This window comes from Rhinolophus sinicus, chromosome 6 (genome assembly GCF_057876585.1).
Source record: "Rhinolophus sinicus isolate RSI-liver-muscle chromosome 6, RSI-T2T, whole genome shotgun sequence".
Classification (NCBI taxonomy): Eukaryota; Metazoa; Chordata; class Mammalia; order Chiroptera; family Rhinolophidae; genus Rhinolophus; species Rhinolophus sinicus.
The window spans coordinates 36,744,774-36,771,751 of NC_142506.1; the positions used below are offsets into that span (position 1 = coordinate 36,744,774).

Here is a 26,978-nt window from a genome sequence, read left to right on the forward strand (position 1 = left end):
GACGCGCTCCAACCAACTGAGCCATCTGGGAGCTCAGAGGCAACTCAGCTCAAGGTGCCATGTTCAATTTTAGTTGCAGGGGGCAGAGCCCACCATCCCTTGCAGGAGTCGAGGAATCGAACCAGCTACCTTGTGATTGAGAGCCCACGCTCCAACCAACTGAGCTATCTGGTCAGGTCACCCGGGAGCTGAGCGGCAGCTCATTGACTTCATTCTAGTTGCAGAGGGCGCAGTTCGCTGGCCCATGTGGGAATTGAACTGGCAGCCCCGTTGCCCAGAGCTCACGCTCTAACCAACTGAGCCACCAGACCACCCTTCTTATCTGTTCTTGACAAAGGTTTTCTTACCTTATTAGACACCGTCCAGAATTGGCGCTCTGATGTCATACCATGTAATTCAATTAAAATCTGTCGAATCCTCCAGGGATCCACTGACAATATCAGCTGATGCTCCAACTGGCCAATGTTGACACTTGCCGAAGCTAAGAAAGGAAGAGATTTCTACTTCAGTTATGATTTAATTCAAGGGTATACATAATCCTATAAGTATGAGAATGACAGTTTATTGAGAGAAATTGTGTGTGTTTCTAAGTTAAAACAGCCCTCATCTTGAGAACTGATTCATCAACATAGTGTAACTTACATATTAACTTTTCCTCACTGAGAAAACCAAACACAATTTGTATTATGTCTGCATTTAATAAATGCATGTAATAAAGATGAAACTATAAACAGGTAAAAAATCAATAACTGGTTCATGGAAAGAACTATGCGATATATATGAAAAAATAACATGTATAGTCTACTTTTGAACATAATGTGTTAAAAAAGCATGTATAAATAAAATGTTAATTTGAGTAACAAATATTAAGAATGTTTGTTTTTTGAAGGGAGAAGAGAAAGAGGAGGCACTGCCTTCCCAAAGAAGCAAGAAATGATCACTAAAGTCCCTATTTACAACTCAGCTTTCAGCTAGTCTTCAATAATTCATTTCCAGCATTTTATGTGTGTTAATGTTATCCTTTTCCTTTACAACTGGATAGGCAATTTAAATCTAGTGAGGTTCAAAGCAACTAAAATTTTCCTCTTTTGTTAAACCAACAGCATTCTCTGTAGCACCTATATTAAGTTTTAAGCTTACGTTTTTTTAAATAAACAGCACTATATTTTCTACCGATATATTTATAAAAGCAAAAATGGAAGAAAATCATCAAATAAATTAAGGCAAAAATGGCAATATTGCCAAAGCTAAATGTTTAGCCAATAAATAGTATCACAGTGATATAGATGGAAATGCATGAAAGCATGTACTTTTTTTTTGGTCTTAGCACACTTGACCAGTCCCCTCCCTCCTCTTCTTGTTACCTACCACGAACATACTAGCAGTAGAGTCACCTTGGTCTAGGTCCCTAGCTAAAATCTTCTATGTATCTATGCCTAATTCTCCATTAACCATACACTCAGCAGAATCCCAGCACTTAACTTCTTAGACAGAGATATAACTATAGAAGACAGGTAAATTTCTATTAATTACTGACATAAGTATAAATTAAAACAAGAAGGCATCCTCAAATATGGTAAAGGGCAAATATTACTAGAGGGGCAAAATACGCCAACGTTTAGCTAGCAGACTAGAGAGCTAACCTGGGATATCATAAAATGAAGTTAGAGGTTTAATGCACAGATTTATTCTAGGGGATCTCTTCCTCATCTGATCAACAAGTAGCTTTCGTTCTTCATCTTTCAACAATGTAATGAAAAGCTCATGTGAAGAAATCATGAAAACATACTGCAGATCTTCCAACCCCAGACACACATTCCTAGATCAGTAAGAAATATCATAAAACAAAAAAGTATATAATTTAGTTTGGGAAAAACAATATTAACCAATTTTTATTAATAAACCATGTAACAAATCAACCATTTTATAAACTCCATTAACAGTATTCTGAAATAGATTTAAAATTTTTCTTTGGTCCTTATGTAAAACTGTGATGTGAATGACACAATGTAAGAAAACAGTAACTGATATAATCATAAACTTTGTGAGACTGCACAAATCTCAACCTTAACTAGTTCTCAAATATCAGTTACTGCCTGTTTTTAAGACATGCAGTTCAAACATGAAGAGTAATAAAAGACATATTTTCTTCACAGGACTAAGTTCAAAGGGGAAAAAGAAAAATAGGCACTTACTTTAGAAAAGCAGCCATTTTTCCTTTGAAAGCATCAGAAGCTTTTTCTAAATTTACTGACCTTGAACATACCTAGAAATATGAATATTTTTTATTTGAATATGGGCACCTTAAAAAATGTACATGGCAGTTTAAAAACTTTAGACTTAACAAATAAATTTTCCTTTTTCAACCATATATCAATCACAGATTTGATTAATTTAAAAGATGAGAACAAAAACAAAATCCATATGGGAAGGAGTGGAATCTGCTCATTTCAATAACTGCAGGTATTTGTATGTAGTAAAGAATAATCTATTTAGCATGGTACAGATTTCTCCCATAATTTATAAATTATGTTACTAATTATATGCAGATATTAATTCTTATTTTATCTATACACATAATTTTTCTTTTATTTTTATGCCTTAAGTTTTTAGGAACTGTCATATCCATGGCCATGGAAAGGTTGAGTTAATCTTACTAAGCAGCATAATGATAATAATTACTAACATTTTTTTATATTAGTTTCAGGTGTACAAAACAACATACTGATTAGACATTTACACCCCTCATAAAGTGATAACCCCAGATCCAAGTCTACTACCCCTCTGACATCATATATAGCTATTACAATACCACTGACACCAATTTATTTATGAGGCAAGCATGACCCTGATACCAAAATCAAAGGCAGGACAAGAAAGAAAAAAAACAACAGATGTATCAATCTCACACATAAATGTAAAAAAAGTTTTTAAATATTAGTAAACCAAATTCAGCAACATATATTTTTAAAAGACCATGTCATACACCTAAAACCAATACAATATTATGTGTCCATTATACATCAACTAAGATAAAAAAAGATCATGACCTAGTATTTATTGCAGACAAGCAAAGATAGCTTAACACTTAATTATTTCACATTACTAAATTAGAAGAGAAAAATTAAATTACGAGATTATAATAGGGAAAGCAGTGAATAAAATCTAAAAATCATTCGTGATTTAAAAAAAGGAACGCTTCGTGAACTAAGGATAGGTGGAAACTTCCTTAATCAGAAAAGGAGTAGCTATAAGAAAACCATACACACTCTAATGGTGAAACATTAGAAGGGGATGGGGTAGAGCGAGGAAAAAAAAAAGAAAAAAAAAGGGGCGTTCAGTAAATGGTACTAGAACAAATCGACAGCCATATGAGGGGAAAAAATGACATCAGACCCCTATTTCACATGACATACAAAAATCAATTTAGGTGGATTAAAGACCGAAATGTGATAGGAAGGCTAAGCTGTAAAGCTTTTAGAAGATAAAATATAAGACTATCTTCATGACCACAGGTTAGGAAAAGCTTTCTTAAACAAGGCACAGAAATCATGATTCTTTGTCTTTATGGAAAAGATTAATTTTATTGATATTAAAATCAAGAGCTTTTAAAACAATAAAAAGAAAATTAAAAAAGAAGTCAAACTCGGAGAAGATACCTGCAATATATAAAGAACTCCTACCAAAAAGAACTTCTGCAAAAAAGTAAACAGACAATCCGATAGAAAAATGAGGCATACAACTTGGAACAGGTATCTCAAAAGACAAAATCTATATGAGCAAAAAAATAAAAACTGGCAAATTCCTTATTAGTAAGGGAAATAGAAATTTAAAACTCAGTGAGACCATTATACAATTACCTGACAAGCAAATCTGACAATACCAAGTGTTAGTAAGGATGCTGACCAATGAGAATTTTCATGCATATGCAGGTGGCAAAAAAACCTTTGATACTATAAAATAATATTGCAGATATGCTTCCTCTAGGTATATAGACAAATAGTACATGTATGCACCAAGATATACATAGAATTATGATCAAAGCAGCACAACAGCCAAAGTCTATAAACACGACAAACATCTATCATCTTAAGAATGAATAAATTGTGGCATGGTCATATAACATTACAATACCTTACAGCAATGAGAAAAAAAGAAATCTGTATCTGCATATAACAAGTTGAAAAAATATCACAAATACGTTTAGTGAAAGAAAATGAAGAATACATTTTGTATGATTTCATTTATATAAAGTTCAAAACAGGCATATTAAAGAATATTCTTTAAGGGTGCATAAAAAGGTGATACAATTGTAAAGAACAGCAAGGAAATAAATGATTATCACCAAAGGCAGGACAATGGTTTCCTCAAGGGGAGGCAGAGAGGGTTTGGTAAAGAGCATAAGAAGGACTTTTAGAGTGTTGGCAATGTTGCATTTTGGAACTAAGTGGTATTATGTTTTATGTCTATTATATTAAAACTGTTAAAGAAAGAGGTAGAAAGGTCCAGTAGAAACACAGATTCTAGAACTCACATGAGAGGCTAGAAGTATGACTTGAGAGTTTTTAGTAAACAGGTATCTGAATAGGTAACTGATATTTTGGATGAGAATAAAAAATTACGCGAGAAGATGAGAGAGCCAAGGACAAAACTTTTGTAAGCAAAAATACTAAAAGGAGAGCAAAACAGAAGTCAATGAAGAATTAAGAAAAACCTAGTAAAGGAGAACTAGGAAAGAGACAAGGTAGGAGAATGTTGTCTGTCAGTAATACCATGTTTCCCCGAAAATAAGACCTAACCGGAAAATAAGTCCTAATTTTTCAAAATGACCATCCCCCGAACATAAGCCCTAATGCGTCTTTTGGAGCAAAAATTAATATTTAAGACCCGGTCTTATTTTCAAGGAAACACGGTATCAACTATTTGCCAAAGAGGCAGGTCAGATGAAGACAGAAAAGAGGGCACTGGATTTGGCAACCAAGAGGTCATTTGTAAGCTTAAAGCAAAATTGTGAGTCAAAAGGGAAAAAATGTCTTACCTCAAGAAGAAAGTCTATTTTCTCTTTATCAGGTCTAAGAAATAGCTGGTTAAATTGAACACTAATTGTTTTATCTTCCAGTATATCACGGACTGTGTTACAGGCACAGACTTTAAAACAGATTTCATCTAGGGCTTCATTTCTGTAGAGCACAAAAATAGAACCACTAATATTTTTAAATTCAAAAAAAGGTACATATTACAAAACTAAATTCACAAGAATGAGCCATTTATTCTTGAGAGGTAAGATTTTAGGATACTCAGGCACACTAGTAAATACCCAAGTAAGGGAGGAAAGCAGAACAGAAAGGTTTTGAATTTACCAAGGGACAATTTAGTTACAGATTAGGTAACAGAATCAAATTCTGCTATACATATTTTTCCCCAAGGCTGTTAAAACATGGGGTGTGATCAAACAATTCAGTGAATAAGACCTAACCGGAAAATTAAAAAAAAATTATCACAGTAAAAGACACATTGCTATTAATCCCCCTCAAAATACTCCTTGCTTCGAACACACTTATCCCATCATTCTTGCCACTTTCTGAAACAGTTCTAGAAGTCCTCTTCCGTGAGTGTCTTTAGTTGCGCTGTCGTAGCTGCCTCGATGTCCTGAATCATTTTGACTTTGGGGAAGAGCCAGAAGTCTCACGGGGCCATATCCAGTCAATAAGGTGGATAAGTACATACTGTGATGTTTTTATTTGACAGAAACTGCCATACACCAGAAGTGATGTGTGACACGGAGCATTGTCATGATGGAGGATGATTTATCACACACTTTAAAACACATCTTCTCTCAACTGTAGCTCACACCTGACTGACTGCACCAAACAAGTTGAAAGTTGTCACACACTGTTACTAACGTTTGATGCGCCGCTTCCCACACTGAAGATCCCTGCTTTTCTGTTGAATGGCACCTGACAGCAGTATTCACCGTATTTTGAGATCATGATGGAAGGGCTCCATGTCCCACATCGCTTCTGGTACAGCAATTTCTGTCAAAAACATTACGGTGTGTCCTTATCCACCTCATTCACTGGATCTGGCACCGTGCAACTTCTGGCTCTTCCCCAAAGTAAAAACGACATGAAAGGTAAACGTTTTGAATCAATTCAGGAGATCAAGGCAGCCATGACAGCAGAACTAAAGACACTCACGAAAGAGGACTTCCAGAACTGTTTCAGAATGTGGCACGAATGATGGGATAAGTGTGTTTGAAGCGAAGGGGAGTATTTTGAGGGTGATTAATGGCAATGTGTCTTTTACTGTAATAATTTTTTTTTTAATTTAAACATTCACCGTAGTTTTTGATCATACCTCATAGATTAGATGAACATTGAAGTGGTCCCTCTATGTCAACTTCAATATACTAACAAAAATGTAAGTGCTGTCAGACTTATTTTTGATAAAGCTGAAATGCACACTCGCTCTTTTATTCAAAAATCAAAAGGTAATTCTTCAATTTACTTAACTTACCTCTGTTGAGCTTTCTGAAAGAGTTGTCTTAGTACTGACTGTCGAAACTGAACAGGTAAACTGAAGGTTAAGTTATCTTCAATGAAAATCTTTATTAACTCCTAGGAAACACATAATATTGGATCCGTTTCAAAACTCATGGCCAAGTTCCTTCACTTTAAAAAAGCCCTTCCCCCCAAAAAAAAGTTGAAATAAATTTAAAAATGAATTTTTAAAAGTCTTTCTGTAATAAAAAACACAATGAAGAAAAATCATAAAAATATCTTATTAGGAAAATCTCTAAAATTTAAAAATTAGATTAAGAATGAAAAATAGCCCTCTCCCCTTTTTAAATTAAAAATCATGGACCAAAAATCGAAGTGAAAAAAAAAATCGAGGTGAGAAAAGAAATAAATCAGTAAGAAGCAGTGCAGTTATATATAGATGATGTATTACAGAATTGTACACTTGAAACCTATGTAGCTTTACTAACCACTGTCACCCCAATAAACTTTAATTTTTTTAAAAAAGAAGCTACGTTATTAGAAGTTTTAAAAATTCTTCCCATTCACTTCAAACATGGGTTCATACAACAAACTTTTTAAAATACTAAAACAATTTAAAATAATTCAGCTGGAAAAAACATGCTAAAAAACTATTCTAATAAATTTAAGTGTCTTAATATATTTACTGAATTACAGAAAATATCCACATTATATACACACTTTCTCAGCTTTATCAAGCAACAGAAAAGAAAAAGGGGTGACTGTGTGAGGAGATGGGAAGGAAGTTTTTCTGCAAACTGTTAGAGCTAATCAACTGCAACCAAAAAAGTACTGACAAAAGTGGTTTCAAAACTATAGAGCAACCAGTTTCACCTCAGTAGCCAAACTGGAGCAAGGGAGGACTACACAGGGCAAAACAGCCCTTCCCAAATATGAGAAGATAACATTTGTTACAGCTGTTTAATAACCACTTGATCAGCACAAAACAAAAAAACAAAAACTAGGAAGTTCATATAAAGAGAATCCTATTCAAATACTAAAAGGCTAAATATGATTTCTAAGATACTTCTGCATACAAAACTAAAGTGATAAATTTAAGAGGTACAACAAAATCGCTGTTTTCCTCTTCCTAGCTATCCATTACACTACTTTCTGTTTACACATTTTGGCACTTTACTATACTCACTGTAACATGTGCTTATTTATGAGTAGTATTTTTAAGGTCTTGTTTGCACAAACCACTCCATGCAGCTTCTTAAAGATTCTATGTCTTACCATAGTTGACCCCTATTGCCCATAAGCCTCACTAGGGATGTGCAATAGAAAGATCTCTAATCTTTAATAAATTCATCTGTATCTGTAATCCATCTTCAAGAAAGTTTAATTTTCTTCCCTAGGGCAAAGCAGAATTTGAAAAAGAGCCAGAGGGAGGGAGAAGTACTAGCTCCTCTCTTCTTCTATTTTCTATGGAAAAAAAATTAACTTTAGTTAAGAATAGTGAACTAAAAAGCTGGGCTAAAGCCCATTTGGAAACATAAAACTAAAGGTATGCTATAGGTTTGTCATTTCATGACTCCTATTTTGAGTTCAACTGTTCACTTTCTAGAATCAAGGTTTTCCAACAAAAATTTTTAAAGTACAAATTGTAATTCCCAGTGATTACTACTCTAAGAAGGGGCAATAAAAAATCTTAACTGACTACTTTTAAGTCCTTTTCATGAGTAAAACTAAAATGAGGACCAGGATCATTGGCAAAGTGGACTCTAACATACCATCCAAACCTACCAAAACCACTTTGCTCACTTTCTTTGTCAGTCTTAGTATTTGTTGTGGGAAACAAGGCTGGGCTACAAGGCTATTCTTTCAAATCAGACACACAACTTTAGGCACCATAAAACTAAAAGTTCTCCACCTGTAACTTTAAATGTAAAAGTTCTGCTTACAGAGTTTCTTACAAAATTTACTTAAAATGGGTAAACTCTGTACCTTCAAAAAAGGATATCAATAATAAGAAACCAACATCTATATACAGTGCTTTGCCTTTGGGTATAAACTATAACTTCTCACTTGATTCTCAATAGAAGCTTATGAATTGAGATAATTATTACCACTATTTTACAGGCCAATCTGACAATTTACCCCAAATCAAACAACTGGTAAATGATGGTGCCAGGATTCAAACTCAGTTCTGTCTGGCTTCCAAAATTTTTCAACTACACTACTGCATCCCCCTCATCACTCTTACCTGATAGTTGCCGGATCTCAAACAAATATGGACTTGACTATATGGAGTCAACTGTTGAGATGTACTATCAGAAGAAGGTACAAGAACATCACACGCTTGACAATAGCCAGCTAACCGCTTCTCATCTATGGTACAATGAAGAGATAATGAACCTATCTGTAAAGTAAAGAGGTATATATTACCTATCAATGTAACAGAAACAATAGTCTAGCACCCACTTAGTGCATTTGAACAGTATGAGAAAATGCTAAAAAAAATTCAGGGCTGGAGGAAACACAAAAAATATAAAGGTTAAGGCCCAATCCAGCCTGTGGCCTGTTTTTGTACAGCCCTTGAACTAACATAAAGGGACAAACAACAACAAATAAGGATATGCCAAAAACTGTGTAAGGTCCACAAAGCCTGAAATATCTACTATCTGGCCCTTTCCAAAAAAGTTTGCTGACTCCCAGTTTAGAGTTTTCAGGTCAACATACAAAAGGTAGATATTATTATAACTCTAAGTATTTATGACAATTGAGACATCGATTAACAAAGAGTGAACACTACTAAAAACAAACTTAAAATATTTAAAAATACATATACCTGGCAGAGATTTAGGGGGGGCGGGGGGGGGACAAACTAAATTTTCACTCAATTGGAAAGAAGTTTCTGTTCTTCTACCAGAACAGAAAAATTGTTTAAGACACAGTTTTTAAAAATTAAAGTTTTAAATCACTATACCTGAAATGCCGTAAAATTAGAAATCTGATGAGTTACCCAGGCAAAGTAAAATGGAGATTCCCCAATGGGTTTAGAGTAGATTTAAAGTAAGACTCTAGTGCATTTAATCAATTTCTCTGGTGAGGAAAGGAGAGACTGAAGAGGGAATTTTTCTAGGCACCAGGCATACAAAAACCTAGTTACGCACTTTAAATTTCAGTTGTCTGAACCATATAAAGAAAACTCCAAGTGCTAAACACATGAAAAAGTTTACCCTTACTAGGAATTAGAAAATGCAAACTTTTTAAAGATAGTATATTTCACATGTCAAATTGGCAATTAAAAAAAAAATCTTACAGAATTGTACACCTGAAATATATGTAACTGTACTAACAATTGTCACCCCAATAAACTTTAATTAAAAAATATATATCTTACTGTTGATTAGAGTACCCTGAAATAAAGTTACACGGAAAGTAATTCAGTTTCATATATTATACCGTGTTTCCCTGAAAATAAGACCTAGCCAGACAATCAGCTCTAATGTGTCTTTTGGAGCAAAAATTAATATAAGACCCGGGCTTATTTACTTATAGTAAAATAAGCCCGGGTCTTATATAATATAGGACCAGGTCTTACATTAATTTTTGCTCCAAAAGACGCATTAGAGCTGATTGTCCGGCTAGGTCTTATTTTCGGGGAAGCAGGGTAGCATTTAAAAAATGAATAACCAGGCAGCCGGTTGGCTCAGTTGGTTAGAGCAGTGCTCATAGCACCAAGGTCGCCAGTTTGATTCCCACATGAGCCAGGGAGCTGAGCCCTCCACAACTAGATTGAAAACAACAACTTGACTTGGAGCTGATGGGTCCTTGAAAAACACTATTTTCCAATAAAATTTAAAAAAAGAAAAAAGGAATAACCACTGGACATAGTAACTCTACTTGCAGGAATTTAACTTGAAACTATCTAAAATCCAAACAAAAATTTATGCTTGGAGATACTAATACTGCAGCTTTGTAATAAATAAAAACAGTAAACAACCTAAATGCCCAAACATTAGGGAAATGAAACAAATCACAGAACAGAATACATTTTAAATGTCTAGTCAAAGATTTAAGATACAAAATAATATATACAGAATGAGCTTAACTGTATAAAAACATAAAATAAAAACTGGAAGAAAATAAGCTCTAATGGCAAAAAGAGTTATTTCCAGGCAGTAGTAATACAGATTTTTAAAAATGTTTTCAGTACTTTCTTGAACTTTGAAAATTTACTACTACAATAAAAACTTGTTTATCAGAAAAATGAAAGCCAAAAATGTACAGATGTTGTAAAGGTCTGAATATTATATGCCGGTAATGAACGTATTTACCTCTGCAATTAGTTCTTTGGTTCTAAAAAATTTTTCTCTGGCATTTTCATAGACAGCTGAATTTGTAGAGCCTTGCTGGAAGTATGCTGCACCCAAATCATAACACACCTAAAATGGTAATGAACACCAATTTGCTTAGTAATTTTTCACATACTCAAGAGTTCACAAAACCAAAAATCATCTTTATCTCAGAAAAACACAGGTATATATACAGGGGGGAAAAACGCATTTTAATGAGTGGTGAAACAATCATTAACAATCAGTTTCTTAGTCACAAGCCACAGAAACCAACTATGACTGATACAAGAAGAAAATAGATTTACTATTAAGATTTCAAATGGCCTACAGAATTATTGGTAAGGCCAAAGCATCAGGCTTAGAAAACAAAAGGGGCAAGAGAGGCAAGCAGTCAGGACAAGAGCCACAACTGGTCTAATGAGATACCACTGCAGCTATTCCAACACTAGACTTCACAGCTCCTATCACCTACAGCCACCAGCACTAGACATTAAAAGCAGCAGCTACATACACTCTCAATCGTGCTGCGCCTGTAAACTAGATTTTACTGTCTCTGTTGCTGCTACTCACCATCACAATGGAGTCTCTATCATTCCCACTTCACTGACTTACTAGCTCCTGATGCACAGTCTAAATGTGTCTGTCACCTATGTGACAAGCTTGCCCTCAAGCAGGGTACGGCTAGAGAAAGCGAGTATTTGGAGTTTTCAGTTCTGTTACAGGAAGCAAGTTCTGCCTCCCACCAAGTCTCAGAAGGTAGAGAGTTCTTCAAACACAGAAGGGAACAGATTCTGGGGAATCTCTCCAAAAGCAGGGGGAACAAAGGGAGCAAATGTCTACTATAACAGGACTGGCCAGAGTAAAACATTAAGAAATTTGAATGACTATAAAATAATAGTACATTTCCAGTTATCTTTTTCTAACAGAATCTGTATATTTTTTCTAAGGACTTTCTTAAATTGATGCCTAGCTTCACCAAGTGCAGAACTCAAAGACTCAGACTGTTCAATTTGGCTATTTAATGGACAGGGATACTAAGGCTCAGAAAGTGTCATGTCTGCTTAAAAGCATATAACCAAGTACTAAGAGAGCCCAGGCTTGAACCCAGAGCCCTAGAGTCCTAATATCCCGTCTCAAGTTTATTCTACACATAGCTGACAGATCAGTCTTCTTGATCTGACTTTCTTAAAAGTCTTCAAATTATTCCTCCAAGTGAGAGAAAGTTCAAACCCCTTTGCCTGATCGCCGAGGATCTCAGAATCTGGACTAATTTCTCTCTTCAAACCTCTGTATTCTTCTCTGCTTCAATCATATCAGTCTCCTCAATTCCCCATTCACATCAGATCCTAAAAATAAACTTCATTCCACATCCCTTATTTCCATTTATACCAAACCAACCTTAGCCAACAGATACTTATTTCTCCTCCAAACTCCTAAGCTGTATAGTCTCTGGTACTCATTATGGAGCTACTCTTTACTGATATGCATTATAGGTATTATTCCATCCTGTTCAACAAATCAGAATTAATGCTTCTCAGCCTCTAGAATACTACTTTGCACTATTTAGTCTGCATTTAATGGCTGATTTTCATTCTAGAAAGTTTCCTCCTATCTAGAGTAAAGGGGTGTGCTAAAAAAGTAAGAAAAAAAAGTTTATATATATATATACATATATATAGATGTGTATATATACATATATATATATATATATATATATATATATATATAAAGAGACTGAGATTGATTGATTTATAGACACACAAACACACATACATATGCATACGTTATATATAGTTATATATAATTCCCCTTTCCAGGCAAAGACAGAGCTTAAGATTTCAAGAAGACATTTTCAAGTATGACTATACTAGCTGACTAGCCACTAAAATGAGTTAAATTCTGCAATTAAGAGGTGATTGATAGGTTAAAATAAAACAAAACACCTAATAATGAAGTAGCCTCAAGAACAGGTATACTTTTGGTTTTACTGGGGGAAAAAAATGTAAAGATTTTTCTTTTGAGTCAGATAAATTTTAGTAAAGAATGCACTTTAAATATTAACATGCCAGGAAATGAGTATTCCTACCAATTTGCCATTCAAAAAATAGGAATTATGACTCAGCTATGTAATTAAAAGAAAATTTGAGTTTACTTAGCACATCTAGATGTTTTATAAGAATTTTGTTTTGCAGGTTATATCACTCACTATACTGTGAAAATTGGAAGTGTTACCAGTAACTTTTAAACAGATTCTCAGCAATTATAAGATACTACAGTCCCAGAAAACCTCCTATATGCAAGTTTCATTAACAGTTTAAAGAGGTTACCAATTGTCTATGCCTCATTATTCCTACTCCTACTGTATTCTCCATCTCATCAGGTCTTAAAAAAGTGATTACCTTCAATTCTAGAACAAGCTAACCTGAAAAGACACCTCCTAACACTTTGTCATAGCTACTTCTGCCCTTTTTGGGAATGGGAAATAGTGAAGTAAAGAAGTCATGCTAACTCACAAAGAAAAAAGCGTATAGAAAATAAAAGACACTATCCTAGTGGCCTGCTTTAGGCAATCATCAATTATTTTTAAATTTCTGTTATACTCAAGGTTCTGCGCTAGAAAGTGAGGAAGATACAAAATATATTTTTTTAAAAAGAGAGCGAGAGACCTCCAAGTGTCTATAATCCAGCAGGGAAAAAGAAAACATGAATAAACATCTAACAACAAACATCAACTGAAAGCTGTCAAAGAAGTAGGGCCCAAGAGTTACCAAAAGTAGACAACCTTAAGATCCTTCAAACATGAGGTATTTTTTTCTAGGAGCCTACATTTTTCAAAGTCTAACACAATTAGTTGTTTGTTTTGTATGTGTGTGGGGGGTCTGATTAGATTTCTACTAATATAAATGAACTGTAAATCAGTTATGTATTCACTACATCCTCAGGATTTAAACTCTGTCTCCTAAATAGAACTGGGAAACAGTCTGTCTATTTGTCTATTTCAGAGACAAAAGTTCAAATGAAATTTCCCTTGCATGTCTTTTAGAAAAATTTCAAGTGAAGTCATACAAAATTCACAAATTAAATGCAATGCAGTTTTCTGTTTGTTTGGTTTTTATTTGTTAAGGATTTATTGTGAGCAAGCATGTATCCAACAGGATTCCCTTTAATCTCCTAAGAATCCTGTGAAGAAGATATTAAGACCCCCCATTTTTCAGATGAGAAAATTGAGGCATAGAAAGATGAAGTAAAAGCACATTAAAAATGGGATTTGAACCTAAGCCTCTTTCTATTTTGCAGTAACGCATATCAACTCATCCTAAGAATAACAGAATCCTGCAAAATATGATAATGCAATGCAGTTTTAATAGCATCTTAAGTCAAAATCAAAGAGACAAAAGGAGAAATAAATTCTAGTTAAAAACACTAGGATGATCTCATATAAGATTTTCCAAAAATTTGCCATGCACTGATTAAATACTGAAATAAATACCTGACACTGCATCTCCTCAGTTTTGATTTTCAATCCAGCAGCAGAACTCTCAGTTTCTCCATTTACCATGCCTGGCTCCATGGCCAATAAATCTAATGTTCTCATTGTGTGGACATAAAGATCCTTATTTAATTTAAGGGCTGCCTCTAGTACCAAAATAGAATCCGAAGCTTGTTCTTTGAGCTAAAAAATTCAATAAACAAATTATTAAAATACAAAAATGGCAGCAACAGACTATATTAACCAAAATACTATAGTTACAGGATACTTAGTAGCTTAGTGTACAAGACTATTAAAAAAAAATTCAACACAGGAGAAGTGCAATTAAATTTGTTGAAATAAAGTTATCTTAAATGTTTAAAAACTATAGTACGTTCCTATTGTGAAATTAGAAAATACAAATTGGAAAAGATTATCTTTTTTCTACAGAAAAGTTAATAAAGAAAAATGCTTTTAAGATTTGCTGTTCTTGGTATTGGCAGAAAAACAGACATATAGACCAATGGAATAGAATTGAGAACCCAGAAATAAAACCACATAAATATGGACAGATAATTTTTGACAAAGAAGCTAAAAACATACAATGGAGCAAAGACAGCCTCTTCAATAAATGGAGCTGGGAGAATTGGATAGCCACGTGCAAAAGAATGAAACTGGACTGCTATTTGTCACCATGTACCAAAATTAATTCAAAATGGATCAAAGACTTAAGCATAAGACCTGACACAATAAACTGCATAGAAGAAAACATAGGTACTAAACTTATGGACCTTGGGTTCAAAGAGCATTTTATGAATTTGACTCCAAAGGCAATGGAAGTAAAAGCTAAAATAAACAAATGGGACTATATGAAACTTAAAAGCTTCTGCACAGCAAAAGAAACCATTGACAAAATAAAGAGGCCACCAACTGAATGGGAGAAGATTTTTGCAAACAGTGCCTCCGATAAGGGGCTAGTATCCAGAATATACAAGGAACTCATGCAACTGAACAACAAAAAAACAAACAACCCAATTGAAAAATGGGCAGAGGACTTGAAGAGACATTTCTCCAAAGAGGACATACAAATGGCAAATAGACATATGAAAAAATGCTCAACATCACTAATCATCAGAGAAATGCAAATCAAAACCACAATGAGATATCACCTCACCCCAGTCAGAATGGCCATCATCAACAAGACAAATAGTAACAAATGTTGGAGAGGCTGTGGAGAAAAAGGAACCCTCATACACTGTTGGTGGGAATGCAGACTGGTGCAGCCGTTATGGAAGGCCGTGTGGAGGTTCCTCAAAAAATTACGAATAGAATTGCCATATGACCCAGCAATCCCTCTCCTGGGTATCTACCCAAAAAATCTGAAAACATTTAGAGATAAAGACACGTGTGCTCCAATGTTCATTGCAGCTTTGTTTACAGTGGCCAAGACATGGAAACAACCAAAATGTCCTTCGATAGATGAATGGATGAAGAAGTTGTGGTATATATACACAATGGAATACTATTCGGCAGTAAGAAAAGATGATATAGGAACATTTGTGACAACATGGATGGATCTTGAGAGTGTAATGCTGAGCGAAATAAGTCAGACAGAAAAAGCAGAGAACCATGTGATTTCACTGATATGTGGTATATAAACCAAAACAACAAAAGAACAAGACAAACAAATGAGAAACAGAAACTCATAGACACAGACAATGGTTTGGTGGTTGCCAGAGGGTAAGGGGGGTGGGGGGTGGGGGGTGGGGGGTGGGAGATGTGGGTAAGGGGGATCGAATATATGGTGATGGAAGGAGAACTGACTCTGGGTGATGAACACACAACGGGATTTATAGATGATGTAATACAGAATTGTACACCTGAAATCTATGTAATTTTACTAACAACTGTCACCTCAATAAATTTAATAAAAAAAAAAAAAAAAAAAAAAAAAAAAGATTTGCTGTTCTGAAACTCATAGACACAGACAATGGTTTGGTGGTTGCCAGAGGGTAAGGGGGGTGGGGGGTGGGGGGTGGGAGATGAGGGTAAGGGGGATCGAATATATGGTGATGGAAGGAGAACTGACTCTGGGTGATGAACACACAATGGGATTTATAGATGATGTAATACAGAATTGTACACCTGAAATCTATGTAATTTTACTAACAATTGTCACCTCAATAAATTTAATAAAAAAATAAATAAATAAATAAATAATAAAATAAAATAAAACCTAAAAAAAAAAAAAAAAAAAGATTTGCTGTTCTGTTGATTTATGCAAGAAATGTTTGTATGCTTCAATGTGCCAGCCATTTAATAGGTACCAGGTAACAAAAATGCAGGTTTTTGCTTCCACATTCAAAATACTACAACATATTTGGTTCATATAGATGAAGACTGTTTCTTATCTTCCCTCTCCTCTCCTAGTCCCTGCATTTTACATGGTATCTCTGGCATATTGTAAGTATTAAATAAAGAATTAGAGATCATTTTTAAATTATGGAAACTCTTACATTTCTATTTTTACATTAACTAGATCAATAAAAAAATAACTGCTGCATTTTTCTGACTACAAAATTATAAAATGTTTATTTAGAACTTATGGAACATATAGAAGAATATAAAGATACCATTTATAAGAATAACTTCTCGTATCTGCTATAGTGTCATGAAATACTCAACAACAGAATTGGTGGTAAAGCACTCACTCTATCATCAACACTGAAAATCTGTACAATTTAAAATATTACCAAACTATGTTCTCACAGTGAAAACTTAAATGTCATTGTATCTACACCTTGCCAACTCTCATACCTAAGGTTAGGAAAAGCGTCTAACACACTCTGTGTCCCAGAAATGTTAAACTGATGTCGATACTCACCACTTTTAAAATATTTTCTGTTAACTCTTTCTCCTGTTGCATCTGATTCATACTAAAAGAGAAATAATTGAAGAGTATCAAATGTTACTCAAAAGACTGAAAATTCAAAACTTTTGTAAACAAGGTTGAATTTAAATAATGTTTTTAATGCTGTTTCTTCTCATGCTGAAAAAAACAAAAACTCAATTATAATCATGCTCAATTTATTTACTATTATTTTCTCATTTGCTTTGCATCAAAAAAAAAAAACCCTTCAACTTAAGAATGAAACTTAGATATTATGATGTACAATGTATGTGATGTACTATGTACAATGTCAGAGGGATAGACATCACTTTATGAGGGATGTAAATGTTTAATCAGTTTTATACACCTGAAACTAATTAAAAAAATTTTTTTTTAAAAAAGAATGAAACTTACTGGCAGCAAAAGCTCATTTATATAAGTTAAAAAACTCTCTCTCTAGCTCCAAATTTGGGTAAGTTGCTACCTGGAATTTAAAAATTAGGTTTACAACTCCACATATGATCAAACTTTTATAACTTTTGTACTCTAAAATATTTACATACATCAAAATAATTTTCCCACATACAGAACAAATGTTATCTTCAAGTAAATTTAATTAAATGAAAAAAATTTTCACACTTTGAAGGCCAGCTAATTCTTATTAAGATGAAAGGCACAATTCACAAAGTACTTTTCTTCTTTTTCAGAGCTCTCTACTCTAGCTATCCAAAGTACTACCTGATTCTCTCACCCTCTAATGCCTCCAAACCCACTTTCCAAAGCAGGCCTTCTGCCTTCCGATTTCTGCTCTACTCTTCTGTACCAGAGGTTATTAAAAACTTCAAAATTTTTTTTTTTTTTTTTTTGATGAAAAAAGTGCCGAGTGAGTATCATATGTGCCAACTTACACACTTAACTGAGGAGGTCCAGGTTTTGCCTGTTTGACAGGAAAACTACTTTGAACAATTGTCCTAATTGCCCTGAAGAAAATACAAGAAAAAGAAAATTTAATACATTATAAATGTCACTTCAGTTATTTTTCAAGTACTCCTTGGAAAATTTGTATTATAAATTACCTGAAATTGTAATTAACATATAATAAAAACTTTCTAAATCATCCACATACTTTTTAATACAATGCTTCTCATTTATGCAGTCACAAGTTTTCTCCACCAGACTCACAGTTCCCAAGATCCTCTGTGAGAGCCCCTTAAAAACATCCTCTGAAAGCCAGAGTACAATTAAACAGAGGCTGTACAACACATTTTAGGTTTATGAAAAAATTTACCATCTATTGTAGAGCAGTATAGCCATGGCAGTGGTTGGAGGTAAAGTGGCCAGATCCATGTCTACATGCTTTGTCCCAGGAGGAACTTTACTGATGCATAGCAGTTCATTCAGCAGCATATTCAATACTGGAACAGACAAACTTAAAAGGAAGAAGCAAAAGGTACATGTCTGCATATTAGCTGCATAAGAAGCACAAATACACAATTCAGTATCTTCACTGACAATAATTACATTGTTGAAAGACTAAATCTACAAGGCCATTTTATTCATCTGTCTCAACTCACATGAAAATAACACATTTTAAAAGATTTTTACAACTTTTATTATGAAAAGAATTTAAATGTAGACAGAATATAATGAATCCCCATGCGCCCATCATCCAGCTTCAACAATTATCAACTGATGGCCAATCTTACCCTCTTCCCTCCTTCCCAAATTATTGTGAAGTAAATTCCAATATTAAATTATTTCTTCCCTAAGTACTTCAGAATAGGTCTCCCAAAAATTGACTCTTACCATATTCACAGTATTTTCACATCTAAAAATTTTTCAATTACTTATCATCAAATATCCAATCCATGTTCAATTTTCCAACTGTATCATAAACATACTTTTTTGTACATATTGCTATCTGTTCATATGCCTCTTGAGTCTATTATTGGATAGGTTCTCCTTCAGATTAAAGAATAAAACTTTTTTTAAATTGTAATATGTAATGCTGGAGAATGGGTGATGAAAAAGTGTTTAACTACTACTGAGTATAAACTAGTACAATGCTCTTGGAATGCAATCTGGCAATATGCAACATACGCCTTAAAAATGTTTATACCACCCAACCCAGCAATTTAATAATCTGAACTAAGGATATAACTAAAAATTAATATAAAATGTAAGGACAAAGATACTTAAGGCTGTGTGATTTATAAAAATAAACTAGAAAACAAAATGACTATCCATGAAGAAACAGTTAATAAACTATCCATACAATAGAATTATCTCCAAAAAATAAAATGGGGAAATGCTCGTGATACTCTATTGGTGGGGGGGGGGAAAGAAATCAAAACAGTATATAGGGTGTGCTCACAACTTTGTTTAAAAAATAAAGTTAAAGCAACAAAAACTACAAAAAATGTTAAAAACACTTCTCTCCCCTATTATTTCCTATTTTCTGAAGTTTTCTATAAGGTATTTCTTCTTAAATTGTGAGCGGAGTGAAGATTTAAAAAAATCCTTTTCTAAGCATAGCCTTGAAAGCATTTATTTGTAAACAAATAAGCAGTGATTCTAATAAGATATTTTATATAGTTTGGGAGACAGTGACTGATTTGTGACCAGTAAAATTAACTGAATTATTCAGTAGCAAATCATTCAAAATATTATGGAACATCCGTCATTAATTTTTATCCATTTAATTCAGATATGAAAAGGAAACAGAAACTTAAGTGTTTAGGTGTGGATTTTCTCTAGTCACCACATCAAATCATCATCGTCATCAACGCCTCATTATTGATAACATCAAGTATATACTTTTTTTCAAATTTATACTTTAAAAGGTGATTTAAATTCATCTAGTATTCAAGTACTTTCTTATAGCTTTTGAAAAATATTTGCATATTTTACCAAGAATGTAAAATAATTCTCATTTTAAGGGCTATTATATAAGCATATGTAGAAATAAACCAAAATAGATATACAGTACTTCAAAATAAATTTAATTTAAATCATGTATACCTTTTTTCTAATATGTCCAAGTCCCACTTCAAATGTGCAGCAACTTTAAGAGCAAGTAGTTTTAAAATACGATTTCTCTTGTTATCAGGTGGAGGTTGAACTTGGTTTTGTTCATTAACTGAAGGTTTGGAAGCTTGTTCCAAAAACTGAACTATAAGTTGAACTGGTGCAGGATCTAGGATTTAAAAGAAAGTAAATTCTCAAATTTAAATTTTAATTATGAAGATGGGAAAGGATTCACTGTATTCGTTTATGGCAACAAAAGGAATCCAAACAGCTGTGTAGTTACCACTAAGGAAAATGATTTATAAGTGTGCTTGCGAAATAAAGGGGAAGAGCAGGAAGGGTGGTAAGGAGGAAGGGAGAACAGATTCATGCAGAAGAAAGCACTTGACAGGGAAGAACAGAATGGTTACAGATTTCCAGTTCAGCAAATAACCAATGTCAATTAGAGGAAAGAGATGCTGTCTTTAGAAACGGTGGGACTTGCATCAACTCACCTCTCTACACCTGTTTCAGTCAATGCACAATAGAGATAATACCACCTACCTCATAGGATTATTGTGAAGACTGAATTAAATGAGATAACAGATGTGAAGCATTAAGCACAGTGTCTGGCAGGCAGAAAGCAATCAACAAATATCTGTCAAAAGCAATGAATTAAAAATATATAATACAGGTGGTAAAACTACCCAAGTACACTAACTTCTTGCACAGTAGTCTCCATCAGTTAAGGCCAGTCTATTAGACTGAACAAGCCAAACCTGGATTCAAACTTTATCAGCAGAATCCTATTCAAGGAACTTACCTTTTCATGCCAGTATGTACCTCTTTTCAGAAATGTCTGGAAAACCTCCTTCTCTAATAATTCATTAACTGGGAGATTGTTTTAATATAATGATCATCATTATACAATAACCATCTTGCAGATGCATAACATTTCCTGTTTTCAAAGATTTTCTCATTTTAATTTACTGCCCAACTTTGGAATATATAACTAAGTCAGTAAAATCCCCTCGCTGAAGAACAGTTAAATAAGAATCCAAGATATAACTAATTGGCGTCAGGATTAGCACCGTAAATTTCATCCCCATCTCCCCAAATTAATCACAGCCAAATGTTCTGCAAAGAGAAGGGTTCGAGCCAGCCTCCCCAACCCAAGCAATGTCACAAGACCACCTCGCAGTTGCTAAAACCCTAAAAGGGTGAAATGGGAAGGTCCTGTTTTGAGCTTTTCTTTGGCCCCCAACGTCGGAGCCCCAGCGCTAGGACTCTTAATGCTCCGCGACGGGGCCCGGCCAGAGCTTGGCTGTGGTCCGTGCCTCTTAGGCCGCAGCTTCGTAGCCCAGAAGGCGCGGTCGTGGGAGCCCAGCGGGCAGTGCCGGTGGCCGTGTCCCGCTCTCCTCCGGCTGCATGCGCCACGCTTACCCGGACAGGGCTTGCGCAGATGTTTCTCCAACAGCGACTCCTCCAGCAAGAACTCAAACCAGCAGGTCTGCGGCGGGGTGCAGGGCCGGCTGGAGGTGGCCGCCTCCCGGTCCGCCGCCTCCGCGCTCATCCTGCCCCCGCCGCTGGTACCCCCAGGGACGCTTCCCGGCTCCAACCTGACACTCGGACTCGGGAGCCGGGGCTGTGACCCACCGAACTACTAGAAGCAAAAAGGTTGCACTCGAAATGTCCCGGAAACCCACACAACCCAAAATGGCGGCGCGGCTCTGCTGTAAGGGCTCTTGGATCCGCCTTCCTGCGCACCGCCGCTCCTCCGGCCAATCGTGGTTTGAGTTGGAGATAGAGAGGGCAGGACCGTTCCCCACACCACGCCTCCTCCGGTTACCATAGGAGATGATTGGGGGAATGCTGGGTCCTCGTTGGCTTTCGCGTTTCCCCTGAGAATTTCTCTGTTCGGGAAAGAAACAACCTCATCTAGGTTTGCAGTGGGTCTCAATGTCTTCGTAAAAGACGATGAACACTACAGGTTGAAACTGTGAGCCAGTTTGTCTTCGGTGCTTTCAATTTCCCCGTTTCCAATTCTGAAATTTCTTTTCTAATTCTGAAATTTCCTCCCACCTAGGTCCTCTGGGCAGATACTCCCCTTACCGTCTTGGGCACTAGTGTCCTAACCGTCCCCTCCCCCTCAACAGACGACAAACTAGTGAGATCCAGGCTTTCTGTTACTTCTCAGGACTCTCAATATTTAGCGCCTAATTAATTTTCCTGATATCCCCGCTGGAGGTATTGTTCACCTCATTTTACATTTAGCTACATTCGGTAATGTTCTTATGTGGGGTTTTTTCTTTTTCTTTTTTTGCAGTTTTCTAGTTTTGTTTTTTATTATTAGTTTCAGGTGCACAAAGCAACATAATAGTTAAATATTTACACCCCTCACAAGTGATAATCCCCCTCCCCCAAGCTACTATGCCTCTGACATCTTATGTAACTGTTACAACACCATTGACTATCTTCCTTATGCCATACTCCACCTCCCGTGACTATATATATACATACATATATATATATATATATATATATATATATATATATATATATATATATATATATATATATATTTTTTTTTTTTTAATTTTATTTTTTTTTTCCTTGTAGTTGACATACAGTATTATTCTACTTCAGCTTCAGTTGTACAGCACACAGGTCAGGCATCTACACAGTCTATGAAGTGATCCCCTTGATAAGTCCAGTGCCCATGTGGCACCTTACATAATCTTGACAACATTGTTGATTATATTCCCCATGCTGTATTTCATATCCCCATGACTATACTGCATCTACTAATTTGCTCTTTCTAATCCCTTCACTTCCCCCATCCCCTCCCCCCTCCTAGCTAGCAACCAAGAGTTTTTTTTCCTATATCTGAGTCTATTTCTGTTTTGTTTGCTCATTTATTCTGTCCTTTAGATTCCACATATAAGTGAGATCATATGGTATTTGTCTTTCTCAGTGTGACTTATTTCACTTAGCATAATATTCTCAAGGTCCTACCATGTGGTTGCAATGGTAAGATTTCATTCTTTTTTCTAATCAGAGAAATGCAAATAAAAACCACAATGAGATACCACCTCACTTCTGTCAGAATGGCAATCTTCAATAAATCAACAAAAAACAAGTGCTGGCGAAGATGTGGAGAAAAGGGAAACCTAGTGCACTATTGGTGGGATAGCAGAATGGTGCAGCCACTATGGAGAACAGTATGGAAGTATCTCAAAAAATTGAAAATGGAACTACCTTATGACCCAGGAATTACACTCCTGGGTATCTATCCAAAGAAATCCAAAACACTAATTTGAAAAAACATATGCATACCTGTGTTTATTGCAGCACTATTCACAATAGCCAAGATATAGAAACAACCAAAATGTCCATGGATAGACAATTGGATAAAGAAACTGTAGTACATTTATGCAATAGAGCATTACTTGGCTATAAAAAAAGAATGAAATCTTACCATTTGTTCTTGTTTTTTTTAATTAACAAACAATTAAAATGGAAAAAATGTATTCATAAATGATTCACACACTAGTGCAAACTCCAGGTTAAGCTTCTTAACCTCTATGAACCTTAGTTTTCACATTTATAAAACAGGAATAGGGGCCGGCCTGGTGGCTCAGGTTGTTAGAGCTCCATGCTTCTAACTCGGAAGGCTGCCAGGTTCGATTCCCACATGGGCCAGTGGGCTCTCAACCACAAGGTTGCCAGTTCAATTCCTCGACTCCCACAAGAGACGTGGGCTGCGCCCCCTGCAACTAGCAATGGCAACTGGACCTGGAGCTGATCTGCACCCTCCACAACTAAGATTGAAAGGACAACAACTTGACCTAGAAAAAAGTCCTGGAAGTAAACACTGTTCCCCAATAAACTGTTCCCCAATAAACTCCTGTACCCCTTCCCCAATAAAAAAAAAAAAAACAGGAATAATAATGCCTAATCTTAGGATTGATAAAAGAATTAGAAGCATCAATACATAATTGTTAGCTAACATCATATAGCGCTTTTAAATTTGCAAATTATTTTCATATACATGATTCTAATTTTCTCTTATAAACAACCCTATCATACACCTTTTAACCAATGAAGGAACTAAGATTCCAGAGTCATGATTTGCCCAAGGTTTCCCAACAAACAAGGGGCTGAGCCAGCATTTTGGTGAACTTCCCACTGTACCCAACCTGCTTCCAATATTGGATAGAGAGGAGATCTGATGGCTATGGTCTTTTCCAGAATGAAGAGGGAAGGCTTTGAAAAGTTTTAGGAAAGATAAATGGGAATAGCTCCTCCATAAAAGAAAGTAAATCGAATGCTTCAATAGCAACAATTGCCTTGTTATTCTCTTTCTGCACAATCACTTTTCTGGGCTCTGTGCTGCCTCTCCCCACTTTTTCATTTTGGTGTTCCCTGATGTCCTGTTCTTAATCCTCTTCTCACTGTAAGAACCACCCCTGGTCACTCTTCCCACTCTTGCAATTCTAGTTCTTGTGCACACCTAATGTCCAAACACTCAGTGTCCACTGGACATTTCCATTTTGAACCTCACAGGTGGTGCACAGTCAATGTTTCCAATGTGAATTTTAAACCTGTCACTTAGCTATGTCCTATCCTAATAGAGGGCAGACACAGATCATCCACCCTGTCACTGGAGTCAGAAATATGGAAATCATTTTTTCTCCCTTCATTTTTTATGCCTAACTGGTGAATAAAACATGCCAAATCTTCCATGAAAATAATCTCCCTATTGGTATTTATTAGTTTAGGCCCTCATGATTTTATTAGCGTAATACATGATTTCCAAACTGTGTTCTTTAGAGTCTGAGGGGTTTCTTGGAGCTCCTTTAGAGAAGAAAAAATAGCTCTGTGGTGTGTGTGTGTGTGTGTGTGTGTGTGTGTGTGTGTGTGTGTGTGTGTGTACAGCATATATAGTCCCTGTCCTCACAGAGTTCACAGTGTAATGGGAAAGCCAGCCATTAAATATAAATCCCAGAGTTGCTAAATCCTAACAAAGAGGAAGTCCCAAAGTTGCTAAGTCCTAACCAGATATTATATTTAGTAAAGAGACAACCTAGTTTGAGGAACAAAGGAACATGGAAGTGATGAGTGTGGAAGTCTCAAGCAGAAATCTGCAGTAAGTAGAAGTTATGTTAGGTAAGGGGGACAGGAAAAGCTGCTGGGGTCAGAGTGTGTCAGGGGAAAGCATACAAAGAATTTATGACATTTGTATACAGGCCTAAAGAAGGACATGTTAGAGAAATCAAAATAATTCTAATACAACCAGACCGTGGTGAGAAAGGAATAGAATGGTATGGGGAAAAAATGGAGAGGTTGGTAGAGGCTAAATTATCTAAAGCCAAATAGGCCATGTTAAGATTTTGGACTTGATTTTTTTTTTTTATTAAATCCATTATTGCTGCAATATAGAGAATAGGTTAGAGAAGTTAAAAGGTTTCCACATGTTCCAGAAAAGAGGCCTATACACTGAAGCCAGTGAGTCAGAGAGAGAGAAGACAAGAAGAAGTAGGAGAGGGGTTAATTCTGCAAAGCTTATACATCATGGTGATGATTTGGAAATTTATTCTAAAAGCAATAGGAAGCCATTGGAAAGATTTTAAGAGGGCATGCCATGATAAGTTTGATCTTTTAAACAGATTATGCTGACTCATGTATAAAGAATGGATTGGACTATGTTAAGAGTGCAGGTGAGAAAAAAACAGAAAATAAAATAGCAGAAAAGAAAAAAAAAGAGAGGAGGTGGGGTTAAGGGGGATTTTTTTTTCTTTCACATTCTTATTTTTCTTGTTTAGTAAAAAGATCTAAATATGTTTAAATATTGATGGTAAAGATGCAGTAAAAAGGGAAAAGTCGAAGACACAGGAATGTAAGGAGATGATTTATGAAGGCAGGATGCCTGAGAAATGCACTGGTGCAGAACTGCTATTGATGAAAGACATGTCTTCCACTGGAGTAGGAAGAAAGGAGGCATCTGGACTCAAAAGGGTTTTTAGCTTAGCTGGTGGGTAGTTGAGGTTTCCCTTCAGATGGCTTCTATTTCTTCTGAGATAACTACTCTTTCTCTAACGACACACAGCCCGGAAGAAAGGGGGGGGAGAAGAAAGGAAGGAAGGAATGTATATAATTGTGAGGGTCTTCCTCCCCAAATCTTTAAATAGAGGTTTAATAACAAAGTGAAAGATAAAGGGGAGTAATCCAAAATGTGCTCAGGTAAACCCCAACGAGGGGAGCTTCCTTATATTAGTTAAGACGGATAACAAATAATCATTTTTATTAGCTACTAATGTAATATTATGACAAGGTGGTTCTCAAATATGAGAATTTTTACAACTCTGTCCATTGATAACAAGATGGAAAAATCACAGTCAATTAAAAATACCACAGTACATAAAATTCATATCCATTCACTGTAGTCCATACAGATAAACATGTTCAAAAGACTATAATAATCCTATATGTCATTAAGGTTTAAGAAATCAGTACAGATTAACTTTACATTTTGACATAAATGTTTATGTCACATACAAAAAAGTAAGTTTTTTTAACACTAAGGAAGAGTTGATGATTCCACTACCATCTAACATAATAACATTATACAATTTCAATAGACTCCTAGGTACTTTATTTAGACTCAAAGATGTCCCACCATAAAAATGCTATAGGGCTGAACTCGCCTTTTCAGATGGGTACTTGAAAGTTCTCAAAGATCTTCAAGTTTACAAAACTTACAGTCCCATTCT

The 26,978-nt window shown here is 35.3% G+C and overlaps 1 protein-coding gene across 2 annotated transcripts in view; it reads right to left on the reverse strand.

Moving 5' to 3' along the window:
- Positions 1 to 21,936, reverse strand: part of INTS8 (integrator complex subunit 8) — a 50,548-nt gene extending 28,612 nt beyond the window's left edge. Inside the window, exons 1-14 of one of the 2 annotated variants that reach the window (XM_074316844.2) lie at positions 21,649 to 21,913; positions 20,770 to 20,863; positions 20,221 to 20,395; positions 18,488 to 18,628; positions 18,108 to 18,179; positions 17,194 to 17,245; positions 14,331 to 14,513; positions 10,823 to 10,930; positions 8,746 to 8,901; positions 6,517 to 6,617; positions 5,039 to 5,180; positions 2,196 to 2,266; positions 1,644 to 1,819; positions 348 to 481 (exon numbers count right to left, since the gene is read on the reverse strand). In XM_074316844.2, the coding sequence (XP_074172945.1) occupies positions 348 to 481; positions 1,644 to 1,819; positions 2,196 to 2,266; positions 5,039 to 5,180; positions 6,517 to 6,617; positions 8,746 to 8,901; positions 10,823 to 10,930; positions 14,331 to 14,513; positions 17,194 to 17,245; positions 18,108 to 18,179; positions 18,488 to 18,606 (1,314 nt within the window). In that variant the 5' untranslated portion in view covers positions 18,607 to 18,628; positions 20,221 to 20,395; positions 20,770 to 20,863; positions 21,649 to 21,913. Of the gene's footprint in view, positions 1 to 347; positions 482 to 1,643; positions 1,820 to 2,195; positions 2,267 to 5,038; positions 5,181 to 6,516; positions 6,618 to 8,745; positions 8,902 to 10,822; positions 10,931 to 14,330; positions 14,514 to 17,193; positions 17,246 to 18,107; positions 18,180 to 18,487; positions 18,629 to 20,220; positions 20,396 to 20,769; positions 20,864 to 21,648 lie in introns of both variants that reach the window. The other variant, XM_019713349.3, reaches the window with a different exon arrangement.
- Between the last annotated feature and the right edge of the window lie 5,042 nt (positions 21,937 to 26,978).